The 15187-nt window shown below is 41.7% G+C and overlaps 1 protein-coding gene across 6 annotated transcripts in view; it reads right to left on the bottom strand.

The window, feature by feature from the left end:
• Positions 1-5198: 5198 nt before the first annotated feature.
• The window catches only part of Ano4 (anoctamin 4), a 429439-nt gene continuing 419450 nt past the window's right edge, over positions 5199-15187 (bottom strand). For all 6 annotated transcript variants that reach the window (XM_045153480.1, XM_045153481.1, XM_045153482.1 and 3 more), the window contains 3 exons: positions 11463-11568; positions 7829-8024; positions 5199-5927 (listed from right to left, as the gene is read on the bottom strand). In XM_045153480.1, coding sequence (XP_045009415.1) covers positions 7833-8024; positions 11463-11568 — 298 coding nt within the window. In that variant the 3' untranslated portion in view covers positions 5199-5927; positions 7829-7832. The remainder of the gene's footprint in view (positions 5928-7828; positions 8025-11462; positions 11569-15187) is intronic.

Genomic DNA, 15187 nt, shown 5'->3' with positions numbered 1-15187 from the left:
ATCTGGAGTTTTGACATCAGCCATGTATCTAATTATGAGATTCAGGATTAGGAAAACTTCTGTTGCCATGAAGTTAGCCATGTCCTCCAATCATCCCTAACTGACAACACCAGGAAAGTTGTAATCAATCCGAGGCCCGGTGACTCCCATCACAGATGTTTTAGCCAAGCACAGAACATAAGAGCCTAGAAATTACACAAAGGTGTGATGAGCATTGCAAGTGGAACACCGCAACATGCGCGTTTCATGGGGTCAGTCCTACAGACTGGGGAGGTGGACACATATAACAGGGCTCAAGCAATCCTTAGAGCACCTTCCTGACCAGTTCAAAGTTCAATAGTTGTTAGCTAAGTAAAGGAGAGTGAGGGGCAGAATGTCTTAGGCAGAGGTAAGTCAAAAGTCCACGGGCAGAAGGATTCATGTGTGTGTATAAAATGTAGGGTCCCAGGAGATGAATGCGGATGTGGCCAGAATGTGGAGCAGAGTGCAATATTTTTGACATCATCCCCATGGTAAGAGTCATACAAGAGTTTTAAGTACAGAAACCTGGCTAGGAAGAGACAATGTTTTTTTTTTTTTAAATGTATTTATATTTGTACATGCATGGAGAGAAAGAGAGAGAGAGGGAGAGAGAGAGAGACAGAGAGAGAGAGAGAGAGGGAGAGAGAGAGACAGAGAGAGAGAGAGAGAGAGAGAGAGAGAGAGAGAGACAGAGAGAGACAGAGAACAGCAAAGGAACTCCAGGCACATGAGCCACTATCTGCATCTGACTTTACACAGGTACTGAGAAATTGAACCCTGGTGAGCAGGCTTTGCCAGCAAGCACCTTTTATGTCTGAGCCATCTCCCAAACCCCAAGGCCACGTTTTGGATTGAATAACATGATCCATGTAACAGTTAGGAATTCCTGCTCACCTTCATTTCTACCAGGAGGATAATCTTTAATATGACATCACCATATAGAACTGATTAAGCTTAACTTGAATTGTAGGGATCTGTCAAAGCAATTCAAATTTTGATTCTAAAATACTGATTACATCAGTGGTTTGGACAGTATGGTCCCCATCCAACAGAAACAACACCACCTCAGTACTTGTTAAAAGTCGAACCTCTCTGGTATATATTAAGTCAGAAACATTGGAAGTAAGGTTCAGGTGGTTCTGGTGGATTTTAAGAGTGGGCATACGTGTGGCAGACAACTTCGGGTGCTGTTCCTCCCCTTATGCCTTTGAGGCAGGGTCTCTTTTTCACCACTGCATTCGCCAGACCATTTGACACACAAACTTCTGGGCAATTCTCCTGTGTCCACCTTCCTTATTGTTATCGTTATGTTGGGCTTGCAGATGCTCCATGGGCAGCATCCACCTTTATGTGGTTCTGGGTATGCTATCCAAGCTCAGGGCGGTCTTCATGCCTGTGCAGCAGGGACTTTGTGCATGGGAGCATCTCCCCGGCCCCTGATTACAGCTTCTGAACTAGTGAAAGTTAAAGATCACTTTTTCGAGTGCCAACGTCTGTGCACACTGAGTGGAATTTCACTTAGGCTCCCACAGACAACAGCTTTGCTGTTTATCCTCTCTGTATACATACCAGGGGATTAATGGGGTCTGAACTGGACACCACTCATGTAATAAAACCATTTGTGTAATAAAAGCACTGTTAAGTGAAACTTGAGTTTTTTTAAGTTTTAAAATCTTATTTATTTCTTTTTAATTTGAGCCAGAGAGAAAGGGAGACACACACACACACACACACACACACACACACACACACACACAGAGAGAGAGAGAGAGAGAAAGAGAGAGAGAGAGAGAGAGAGAGAGAGAATGAATGGGTGTACCAGGGCCTCTAGCCACTGTAAACGAACTTCAGACACATGTACCACCTTGTGTATCTGGCTTATGTGGGACCTGGAGAATCAAACTTGGGTGCTTAGGTTCATAGGCAAGCCATCTCTCCAGCCCCAAATTTCAGAATTTTGTTGAAAATAGTATTAAATTATGTCTACACCCTGACTATTAATGGGCACTCAGAAAACACTCAGTGTTCCTGTTATAAAGGCAATAAAAGGCACTAACCTGTGACATGTGATCTAAGCAGCTTTAACTCCTATACTTGGTTCTTCCATGTTGAAATGGATATTGACAGGAGACAGAGTTTAAACTGATTATATGCATGGGCACAAGTGTAAGTGGCTACTGAAGAGGTACTACAAACTTGACTTCACAGTGCGTGACACGATGGGGAAGGTAAAGATGGATTTCCTGACCTCTGTTACTTCCTGACTTTTAGGGAAATAAGATTAGGCTAGTACAGGCTGGAGAGATGGCTTGGTGGTTAAGCACTTGCCTGTGAAGCCTAAGGACCCCGATTCGAGGCTCAATTCCCCAGGACCCGTGATAGCCAGATGCACAAAAGGACGCACATGTCTGAAGTTTGTTTGCAGTGGCTGGAGGCCCTGGTACGCCCATTCTCTCTCTCTCTCTCTCTCTCTGCCTCTTTCTCTGTCCATCACTCTCAAATAAATAAATTTTAAAAAATTAAAATAAGATTAGGCTAGAATGCCCTAGGAATGATATATTTGGAAAAGCCCAAGTTAGTGGAGACTCTGGTGGGGCAGCCTGGTGGACAGGACTTGTTGGTTGATTTACTTGTCAGAATTTCATAGCCATGACATTGAAATATCATAGCATCAGTTTGCTGTAAGAAATCTAGAAGTCAGACATAATTAAATACGTGCATTCTGTAGTGATTTGAATGCAAAATGCTCCCTGTAGGCTCAGGTGCTTGTTTGAGCCCAAACAAAATAGTGGTGCTTGGGAAGGTTTGGGAACCTTTAAAAGGTGAAGGATTGCTTGGAGGAAGCATGTCACTGGGAGCAGCCTTGAGATGTTACAGAAGTTTTCTGGACATGATCTGCTTCGATTCATGGACTCTCAGCAGACGGGGCTTGCTGACTGTGATGGAGCTCATCATAGATGAGGGAGGGGTAACTGAAACTCCACCCCTCCCAGAGCAGAAACTGATCATTGCTGGGGGAGGGGCAGTCATGCCTTTTTAAGTGGGGGGAGTCACTGGAGGATTTCCTGTACTCTGTATTATATATACATTTATTTATATACATATATATATAATGTATATAAATATATGTAATAGAAAATGGAAAAAATGGTGATCTTGACTCCTGGGATTTCCTGGCATCCTATCGTGCCATACTATCTCTTTTCTTCACGAGGCTGGTTCCCTTTTTACATGTTGCAAGCAGTGGTTCTCTCACCAGAGGCCAACCACATGGGGCCACCCAGTCTTGAAACTTCAGCCTGAAACTAGAAGAAAAACAAACCTGTCTTTACCCTGCCTCAAGTACTTTGTTACAGGAGCTAATGCCATATGGATATAGCAATTGGATGATAGTAATAACTGCAATATATATAGCAATATATATAATGTATACTATATATTACATATTACTACAAATACTAATAGTAAAATATAATATTTATATATCTCAAAACATCATGTTATACATCTTGAATACACTGAATGGAAACTAATTTAAAGAAATTTAAGGGGCTGGAGACATGATCAGTGGTTAAAGGTGCTTGCTTGCAAAGCCTGACAGCTTGGGTTTGATTACCTAGTACGCATGTAAAAGCCAGATGCACAAAGTGGTACATGTATCTGGAAGTCATTTTTAATGTGAGAGCTCATATCAAACCCATACTCTCTCTGTCTGCCTGCCTCTCTCACTGAGATAAATAAATAAAACTATTTCCTAAAAAAATAAATTTAAGGGCTAGAGAGATGACTTAGTGATTAAGCCACTTGCCTGCAAAACCTAAGGACCCAGGCTCGATTTCCCAGGACCCACAGATGCACAAGGTGGTGCAAGGATCTGGAGTTCATTTGCAGTGGTTGGAGGACCTGGTATGCCCATTCTCTCTTTCTTTCTTTCTCTCTCAAATAAATAAATGAATAAATAAATATTTTTAAAAATTTAAAAGATAGATTCTACATTTCTGATGGAAGAGTAACTATACATATCCTGCCCCCAGGCAGGCAGTCCTTCATGTGGAGTTATTAAGGCATACTATCAGGCCAGGTCATGAAAACATTCTAAACATCAATAGTTATATTCCATATTTTCTGTGCAAACTTTGTGAATGTCATTTCAAGCTCCTCAGAGTGATTTCTAAGTAGTCTACTCAGCACCCTGAGAAGGTGGTACAGAAGGGGGCAAGAAGAGAAATTCAGATAAGGAAGAAAAACATAGATTGCTGCAGTCAGGTTTGCACTGCTGGCAGAAAGCAGCCAGCCAAGAGCAGCTTGTGGGAAAAGGGTTTATTTTGGCTTACAGACTTGAGGGGAAGCTCTATAAATTCAGGGGGAAACGATGGCATGAGTAGAGAGTGGACATCACCCACTGGCCAACATCATGTGGACAACAGGAACAGCAGAGTGTGTCAAATAGCAAGGTGGAGCTGGCTAGGAGACCCATAATCCTAGCCCCAACAATACAGTACACTGCCCACAGGAGGCTTTTAATTTCCAATTGACATCAGCTGGGAACCTAGCATTCAGAACACCTAAGTTTATGGGGGACACCTGAATCAAACCATCACACAGATTAACATCTTTTCTCAGAAATGTGGTGGACATGAGAAACCTTGCATTAAAGGTCTCACTCTTGGGGGCGGGGGAGATAACTCTGCAGGTAAGAGCACTGACTACTATACTAGACTATAGTATGATGGCCAGAGAGGTCTTTGATTCCCAGCACCCACATAAAAAAGCTGGGCGTGGGACATAAGCTACATGTGTCTGTAACCTCAGCCCTGTGGGAAGCAGAGATAGGAGAATTCTTGAGGCTTGCTGGTTAGCCAATCTGATCGAAAAATCACCATTTCAAGGTTTATTGACAGACTCTGTTTCAAGGAAACAACACAGAGGACACCTAAGTTTCTCCTCTGGCCTCTGAATACATGTGCTTGGAGTGCATACATCTGCACACATACATGAATACACTATACGCACAACACACACACACACACACACACACACACACACACACACAGCCATTCCTTTCTGGCTCTTCTTATTCTAGGACAAAAATAATACAAAAATACAACAGTATTTCAGAAGAGCCAGCTGAAAATATTCCATATGCATAAATTTATTTTAAATTTTATTGCATCACATTATACAAGCATTAAACATGGCTTCATGTTGGTGACTAAATGTGAAAATTCATCATTCATGTCAGTACTTTTTGGCTATTTACAAGTTAGGAATTCCTATGTACTTTATATATCTCTGCATTTGTATGTACATATGTAGGAATACATGACTATACATATGTACACACAGAAATACATCTATGGCCATACACATAGCTATAGATATGTCATATATAATCATCTCTTCAGAAAGGTTTCTGAAATTAAAAAAGAAAGAAAGAAAGAAAGAAAAATTTGTAAACAGGGTCTTGTCTGTGTCATTTGGTGACATGGAGTGAGGACCGTATGATGACATTCTAGGAATGTGTGTCCAGGTGTCCAAATACCCTTTTTAGCCCAGTGTCTGTAAAATTCACATGGGACAGAATGCAAAAAAAGGTAGCAAACAGGCTGAAAAACAGGCCCAGTATACAAGTTCCCCCTTGGTTTTAAAAACTTGAGAATGTAACTGCCCATACTGTGCATGCTTGCTTGGTCAACAATGGTCTATGGATAGATAGCAATTGTGTGCTGAGCTGCAGTGTGATCTCAGGGCAGCAGGAGCCGCAGTCTCCTATGCGGAGCCACCCTGCCTGTGGCTGCCGGTGCCGGCAGCATGCACGGCGGCTGCACTGCCGGCCATTCGCTTGAATGTGCTTTTGCACGGCCCAGGGAAGTAAACCAGCTTCAGGTCCTTGGCTTGGAAGCCACCTGTCACATGGAAAGAGACAAGGCATCAGGATCTTATACACACATGATGGCTTAACAGTCAACTCCCAATGGCTGGGACTTACCGTGTGTCAAAAGCATTTGAAAAATCTGGAACCCAGACTGGGTCAGGTATAGTATCAACTTTATGATGCCCGCTTTACAAATAAACTGAGAGAGTCAGAAAAGTTTGAAGCAATGAATGTGCTTACGAATATAGACAAAAAATAGTCTTTCGTGTAAAAATGAGATATAGGAAGAAAGTAGCCTGGATTGGTGAGGGCAGAAGAAACCCTGAGGATATGTCACTGGCTCTGCAGCCCAGCGCAGCCCCAAGGTGTGGATATGGGTGCATGCCTGCACCTCGGTTTATGTCCCTTGAGCTTTCAGAAGCAATTCTCTGCTGTGAAGTTGCCTCACACCCGACCCAAAGCCACTAGATACACTCAGCCTTTCTCCTCTGAAGAGCAGACAAAACCAGAGGACAGGTCATCAGAACAGGTAGGGAGCCAGGCAGTTGGAATAAATCTCAGGAAGTAAAATTGAGGGCAGGAGAGATGGCTTAGTGGTTAAGGCATTTGCCTGCGAAGCCAAAGGACTTAGGTTCGATTCCCCAGGCCCCACATAAGCCAGATGCACAAGGGGTCACACGCGTCTGAAGTTTGCTTGCGGTGACTGGAGGCCCTGGTGCACCCATTCTCTCTCTGTCTGTCTCTCTCCTTCAATCTGCTTGCAAATAAATAAATAAAAAGATTCATAATTATATTGCAATGGGCAAAAAATTTATTTAAAAAAGTGAAATTGAGAATAGCTCATCTCCCAAAGCATTGTTTGGCCAACTATTTTATTTTTGCAAACATGGAAACAATTCACATACCAGACTGGGGGAAGGGGAGATTGGAAAAGGCAGACAGAGAGGAGTGTCTGGCAGGCTTCAACACAATCCTTAACAAGGATATAAGTCTCGGGCAGAATGCTGCAGTGCTTTATTGCTTAGTAAATGTTGCGCCTTCATTGCCTTATTTGAGCCACAAATTAAATCTGCTCCATCGGCAGGCTCACACAAGTGAAGAAATCCCCCCTCCTGCTGAAGTCACAGAACCGAAGGTCTGGGAAATGGCAAAATTACTATACAGTGAAACATTTCTTGCATCACAGGAAGCCCAAGCCTATTTTGTAGCTGTGTGCAGGTTTTGCATTGGAGGGCAGATGCTCAGAAGCTCTGTAGCACCGCCCCCCACCCCTTGGTCTTTAGGTCTAGCTGTTTTCTCTGGGCTCATGCTCAGGTTCAATCCTATTTGCCTTCAGGATTATGAACAGGCAGCAAGGTTGATAGGGCCTTACTAACATAAGAACTATCTCTGCAGATCTGTTACACCTTAGACAACAGGGTGTGTGAAAAACATTCTTTCCCCTATATATCTCATTTTTCCTCTGGAGGCCAAACTTCAAAAAAATTTTTTTTCAAAGTCAGTTTTTGATCAAAGGAGAGAGCATTAAGAGATGCCAAAAGCCAAAGAACTTCTATGATACTAGGCATAGAGAGCATCAGACCAGAGAATTCACCTAAACCTTCACCGCTGAGGAAACCGAGGCCCAGAGAAGTGACTTGTCCAAGCTAGTGACTGACTTGCTGGAAAGTTTCAGAACTTCCTGACAATGTGTGGGAAGCAACAGTATTACACAAAGACTATGAAGTAAACGCACAAATGTACTCAACCTCCACCCTTCCAACCCTTATTGACCAGATACGTACTGTCTATGTACCATGTGCCTCACACAAGCTAGTTTGAAGAATAAAATGACAAACCTTAGAGACTTTACTAGAATAATCCAAGCATTGTTTCTGGGCATTTAAGTCATCCTGAGGGTAGCCTCCCCCTGGGAGGACAGCTGTCACCTACCCAGTCATGGCCACTCATTGTGATGTGCTCTTCCATTCTTCTTCCTCTCCTTCCTTTCCTTCTGGAGGCGTTCCAGCTCAGCCTCATACATCATCTCCTGGATCAAATACTTCTCTCTTCTCATTCGATCCCTTAGATCTTTTGGGAGGTCTGGGATCAGATAGGAAATGAGGTGCTTTATACAAAACACGAGGTGCTAAAAACACAACAGAGGAGAACATAGCAGAGTCAGATCTATTATCCATCCTTTGCCAAAACAAGCTTTAGGGGTTGGCTCAGGAAAGACAGGGAGCTTCAAGCATGTGGGATGAAGAGGGAAGGAGAGAGTCATATGATGAAAAGCAATGGACAAATGGGGACTAAGTTTGGTTTGATGGCACTACCTGGGGCAGAGGAAGGAGAGTAAGAGGAGAAAGTGGGGAGAGAAGGCTCAGAGGAGACCCAACTGTGAGTCCTGCTCAGTGGCTGTTACTACTTAAGAGTTGTCTTGCCCATTTGATAATAGGAGGAAAAGATGATGACATCAACATAAAAGAGAGACTCATTTGGAAGGGGGAGGGCATTCAGTGGGGGTGGATTAGAGAGGGGAAATGGGAATGGAGGGAGCAGATTATCATGGTTTTATTGTCTATACTTGTGGAAGCTGTCAATAAAGTTAAAAAAAAAAAAAAAGGCCAGGCATGGTGGCACACACCTTTAATCCCAGCACTTGGGATGCAGAATGAGGAGGACTGCCATGAGTTTGAGGCCACCCTGAGACTACAAAGTGACTTCCAGGTCAGCCTGGGCTTGAACGAGAACTAAATGAGGATGAGTCACCTAACTCCTCTTGAGCTCAATTCATGCTAAAGTGTGAATTATTGTGAAAATTGTCAGAAAATGTTTTTTAAAAATATATTTTATTTATTTATTTAATACAGAGAGAGGGAGAGAATGGGCGCACCAGGGCCTCCAGCCTCTGCAAACGAACTCCAGATTCATGTGCCGCCTGGTGCAACTGGCTTATGTGGGTCCTGGAGAATTGAACCCGTATCCTTTGGCTTTGCAGGCAAGCACCTTAACCACTAAGCAATCTCCCCAGCCCAAGAAAATGTTTTTAAAGGCTTTGTAGATTATCAAATGTTTCACAAATTTCGCTTACAACAATTATCTGTGGACCTAGGGAAATGAGCATTTTAAGAAGAAACATTTTCTTTGTGGAAAACTGCCACACATTCTTTACCTCAAATGCAAATAGCTGGGACTCTAGAAACACAGTCCCTTTTATTAGTTTATATGCTGGCTGTGATGGTTTGTATGGATGGTCAAGTTGACCTTATCTAGACTCACCCAGGAAACCCCCCTCTCATCATTCCCGTGGGGGATGATCTTAATTAGGTTAACTGAGGTGGGAAGACCCACCTTCATTGTGGGCAGCAGCATTTCATGGACAGGGATTCTGGACTACACAAAAGAAGAGAAAGCTTGATGAGCACCAGCATTCACAGCTCTTGCTTCCTCACTTTGGACTGAAAATGACCAGCTGCCTCACGCTCACGCTCACGCTCCTGTCACTATGCCTTTTCCATTGTGACAGACTGTGACCTGGAACTATCAACTGAAACAAACACTTCTTCCCTTATTTTTTTTTTCTGGGGGGGGGGGGAGGGTCAGGTACTTGTCTCAGCAATGAGAAACCAAGACAGTGGTTTATATTGTCAACTTGACAGGATCTAGCATCACCTAGGAGACTTGCCTGCCTCTAGGCATGCTCAAGAAGGGTCATGTTGATTATGTTAATTGAACTTTAATGTGGGCTGCCATTCTATGAACTGGGGCACTAGAGTGCATGAAAAGGAGGGAGTTGACTAAGCACCAAAATTCATTACTTTCTGTTTCTTCACTGAGGACTGAATGTATCCAGCTACCTATCATTCTGCACCACGATGGCTGAATCCTTGAACTAGTAACTGAAACAAACTCCCCCTTCCTTAAGTAGCTCCTTGCCAGCATTTGATCACAGCAACGAGAAATTAACTACAACACCTCGTGATCACCGAGTACCAGATGACAATGTAAAAGTCCTTACAAATCCAAAGCGTTCATTGAAGATAAAAGTGTGTCCAAGGATAGCTCTGAGGGTTCTTCATTATATTTAAAGCAATAAGCTTGGCAACACACAGATGATGTTCAGAGCCTTCTCTGTACATCTCTAGCATTTTAAATAGTACATAACAATATATCATAAGGTTAGTTCTACCTGAAAAGTCTGGTAATAGCTTAAAGCAATATCTCTGTTTGAAAAAAGTTCAAGACCATGTTAAGTTAAAAATATCTTCTTTAGGAACTAGCTGGAAAGAAGGGAATCAGTGGTTCAGTGGAGGAGGGATGCGAAGGGGGAAAGGGAAGGTAGTGGGAGGGGGATTATGATGATGGTATATTATCTATAGTATGGAGGTTGTCAATAAAAAGTTTTTTCTTTTTCTTTTTCTTTTTTTGGTTTTTCGAGGTAGGGTCTCACTCTGGTCCAGGCTGACCTGGAATTAACTCTGTAGTCTCAGGGTGGCCTTGAACTCATGACGATCCTCCTACCTCTGCCTCCCGAGTGCTGGGATTAAAGGCGTGCACCACCATGCCCGGCTAAAAAGTATTTTCTTGCTGGGTGTGGTAGTGCATGCCTTTAATGCCCATACTTGGGATGCAGACTTAGAAGGATTGCTGTGAGAGCACCCTGAGACTGAGTGAATTCCAAGTCAACCTGGGCTAGAAGGAGACCTAATGTAAAAAAGATTTTTTTTTTTTCTTTAAGGAGGGACTGAGTCATTGACAAGCTATTTCCTGGGGACCAGGGAGAGCAAATTAATAGTATTGTTCCTTAGTTGTCTGGAGTGGAACACAAAAGTAGAGATGGAAAAGTCTCAAAGTTTTAAGACACTTTGGGTCTAAACCGAGGCATCTTTAGCTTGCATGAATGTGGCTTCAATATATGTAGCAAGAAATGAAATTTATATTTATGACTACAGTTATAGAAATAGAAACCTTTTATAGCAATTTTTACATTTATATTTATGGCTAGGGTTATAGAAATATAAATATTTCACAGCAATTTTCTGAAAGTCTGAAAAGAAAGCAATGATATATTTTTATTGACACATAATATAGGCAATTGCTATGTAGATTGTACTTTGTAAGTCTATTTCAAGCCTGTGGTAATGAATACTTAAGTAATTCCATGATGATACATAGCCAGTAGTAGCTCTTGTATCACCCAGCTCAGAGCTTTCCAGACTGTGGTCCATGAGCCTTGCATGAGAATAATCCTGGAGGACATCACAGATGTCTCAGCACCTCAGGGATTAGGGATAGATAAACTGCATTTATCCTAAAGTTCAAGAATCACAATCCTAGAATATTAAGTCATTCCTGTGATTCCATAATTTATCCATTAGCAATTACTGACAGACTTTAAATAAAACATTCCTGGAAAATGCAAACATTTCAATTAAGGAGAAGGAAAGATGACAAAGAGGTTAGTTACATCTTACGACTATGACGATGCTACTTTTAGAAGTAGAGAATTATGTTGGAAGTCTTCATTATTCCAAGCGACTTCTTTATGTCAAAGGAAACAAAGGGACTGTTGGAGAAAACTCACCTCAAACACGATGATGAAAGCCAGCCGAGCAGCCAGAACATGCCAGAATTGCAGTGTGTAGCCATAGGGCACCAGTGAGTGAGGAGGGTCCCGGTAGTCCCGATATCTATGAACACACAGGGATTCCAATTGGAATTGGATTCCAATTCTGATTTTTATGATCCTCATATGTCTACCATTTCTAGTAATGGAGTCCCCATTCATGACAGCAAATACTGAAAAAGTAATTTTTACGTTGCATACCCGTTGCTCTGCTTGTCCCGCACGTCTTCTTCAATTAGAAGACTATTTCTTGGGCTGGAGAGATGGCTCAGTGGTTAAAGGCACTTGTATGCAAAGCCTACCAGCCAGGATTTAATTCCCCAGTACCCACATAAAGCCAGGGGTACAAAATAGCACATGTATCTGAAGTTAGTTTGAAGTGGAAAGAAGCCCTGGCATGCCCATTATCTCTCTCTCTACTTGCAAATAAATAAAATATTTATTTATTTATTATTTAAGAGATAGAAAGAGAAAGATAGACAGAGAATGGGCACACCAGAGCCTCCATCCACTGCAAACAAACTCCAGATATATATGCCACCATGTATATTTGGCTTATGTGGGTACTGGGAAATCGAACCTGGGTCCTTAGGCTTTATAGACAAGCACTTTAACCACTAAGCCATCCAAAATATTTTTTAAAAACCAACATTTCTTCTGCTCTGGGCAATGATCCATGGAGATTGGATAGGTTTTGCCCTTTGCCCAACCTCAGCTCAAAAGATGATGCAGACCTTAACTAGAGATATGACTAGTGGATTGTCAATGAGTCTACAGAATGTAAACCTGGGATCTGCTGGGCCACCACAAATTGCACAAAGAAGGAGGAAGGGAGGGAGGAAGAAGGAGAGAGAGAGAGAGAGAGAGAGAGAGAGAGAGAGAGAGAGAGAGAGAGAGAGAGAGAGAGGGAGAGGGAGAGGGAGAGGGAGAGGGAGAGGGAGAGGGAGAGGGAGAGGGAGAGGGAGAGGGAGAGGGAGAGGGAGAGGGAGAGGGAGAGGCTAAGACTGTTTGGGAAAGAAAATAGAACAAAACAGAGTGAGTGGAGAGACAGAGTCTGGCTGACCCTGATCAATTCTTGGATTCAGTTATGTAAGAGCTTGTACTACTCTCCCATGCGCCTAAACCAACACATTTCCTTTTGCTTAAGTCAACTTATGCTGGAATCTTTGCCACTTGCCATTGGAGTCCTTCCTAATGTATCATTTATCTCTAACATTGTAGTTAGCACCAAATTCCACAAACATTGGCTGAACATCTGCCAGGGGTCAAGCACCGATGTGGACCCCTTAATCTGTGTGACTGCATTGTATCTTCCTTGTTACTATCACTATTCTCACAGGTGGGAAAACTGAAAGGCGACTGACTCTTCAATGCCATTAAGTTTTCATGCATTTGAACTCAGTGTTCTTTAAAAAAAAAAAAGATTTTTATTTATTTATTTATTAGAGACAGGATGGGAGAGAAGGAGAAAGAGAGTGAGAATGGGCCTGCCAGGGCCTCTAGCCACTGCAAGTAAACTCCAGATGCATGCATCACCATGTGAAGCTGGCTTACATGGGACCTTGGGAATCCAACCTGGGTCCTTAGGCTCCACAGGCATGTCCCTTAACTGGTAAGCCATCTCTCCAGCCCTCAATGTTCTTTTTATTACTGAAATTTAGAATGATCTGGAAATACTGGCTACTTCTGCAGTGTAGATGTGGGAAATTCCCCTGTCTGAATAAAAATTATGACTACTCTGGTTCTTATTTATAAGATAGTGCTTAATCTCAAGATTTGCACTGATTTGCACATGAAGACATGAACAATTTCCTATGAGGAATATCTTTGCAACATATTAAGGACTAGTAAAAAACAGCTGTTGTCATTATTGTTATTACAGACATCTCATAATTATCAGTGCCTATGGGTAGAAAGTAATGATAGTGCATAAAGATTTTATCATTAGAAGGATATTTTTGATAAATACATGGTGCTGAGATTAAAAATGAATTTATTAACACCTTCAAACTACTGGTTCCCTGTGTGGTGATGATTTAAAACACTGCTCTCTAATATGTGGTCATTAATCTGTCCCTAGCATAGGTATAATGAATATGTATGCAATATTAGGAAGAGGAATTTTGCTCAAGATTAAACATTTGCATAGATTATTCTAACCTCTGTTTACTTTTTGCAGAGCACAGCTCACCAATAACCAGAAACTATATTTTCTTTCTTTTCTTTCTTTTTTTTTAGTGAGGCAAGCCCAACAGATTGGCCTTTTTTTTTCTTTTGTGTGTGCGTGGGGGGGGGGGGAGAGAGAGACAGAGAGAGGATTGGTTTGTCAGGACCTCCACTGTAATTAAATTCCAGATGTGTGTGCTACCTTATGTGCATGTGCAAACTTGTGTGCTTGCATCACCTTGTGCATCTGGCTTATGTGGGTCTTGTTGAGTCAAACATGGATCATTAAACTTCGTAGGCAAGCACCTTAGCTGCTAAACCATCTCTCCAGCCCTGTTTTTTTTTAAATAAAGATAAATATAATTTCTTTACTCATTTTTATATACAAATATTTCAGAAATAGTCTAAATAAATATTCCAGAAGAAAAGCCTCAATACCTTTCTGTTGTGCATATAGCTAGTTCTTAGGCAAAGGAAAAAGGACAGACCTCAACCTCTCCATCATCTTTGGTGCCTTAAACTATGCACACATCAGTGCTCACAACAGAATTCATAGCATTCTTTCTGGGGATCAGTTATTCTTATCAATAAAATTAGAGTATGCCTGTCTCACACTACTCCAAACTTTTGGATTCTAATTCTTATTTTTCTATGAATTTGTAGATTATTTTTCAAAGTGATCTGGCAATAGAGGACCTGGACTTTGGGTTAAGCAACTACAGCTATTTGGTATTCGACAAAGGCCCTAACAATGTAGAATGGAAAAAAAAGACAGCATCTTCAACAAATGGTGCTGGACAAGCTGGATAACCATATGTAGGAAAAATACACTCGATCCACACATCTCACCATGCATAAAAATCAAGTCCACATGGATCAAAGACCTTGATATAAGACTGGAAACTGCTACTACTGGAAGAAAAAATAGGAGGAACTTTCCAAGATATAGGAGTGGGAAAAGACTTCCTGAACAAAACCTTAGTAGCTCAGGAAATTAAGCAATCACTCAACCATTGGAATCTCATGAGGCTGAAAAGTTTTTTCAGAGACAAACATACAATAAACAGAGCCAACAAATTACCCACAGAATGGGAGAAAATTTTTGCCGGCTATATGACTGATAGTGGCCTAATCTCTAAAATTTACAAAGAACTCAAAAATGTAAACAATAAAAAGTCAAACAACCCACTCACAAAATGGGGCAGAGAACTAAACAAGAGTTATCAGAGGAAGAAATACAAATAGCAAACACACACTTAAGAAAATGTTCAACATCCCTAACCACCAGGTAAATGCAAATTAAAACAACTATAAGATTCCACCTTACCCAGCAAGGATAGCAAACATTAAAAAATCAAAGGAAAACAAATACTGGCAAGGATGTGGAGAAATAGGAGCCCTTATTCACTGTTGGTGGGAATGTAAGATAATACAACCACTATGGAAATCAATATGGAGATTCCTAAAAGGTTGACTATAGAGTTACCAACAGACCCAGTTATTCCCTTACTGGACAT

This window comes from Jaculus jaculus, chromosome 6, assembly GCF_020740685.1.
Source record: "Jaculus jaculus isolate mJacJac1 chromosome 6, mJacJac1.mat.Y.cur, whole genome shotgun sequence".
Taxonomy (NCBI): Eukaryota; Metazoa; Chordata; class Mammalia; order Rodentia; family Dipodidae; genus Jaculus; species Jaculus jaculus.
Note: the sequence above shows the minus strand (reverse complement) of the source record. Positions and strands in the feature narration are given on the sequence as shown.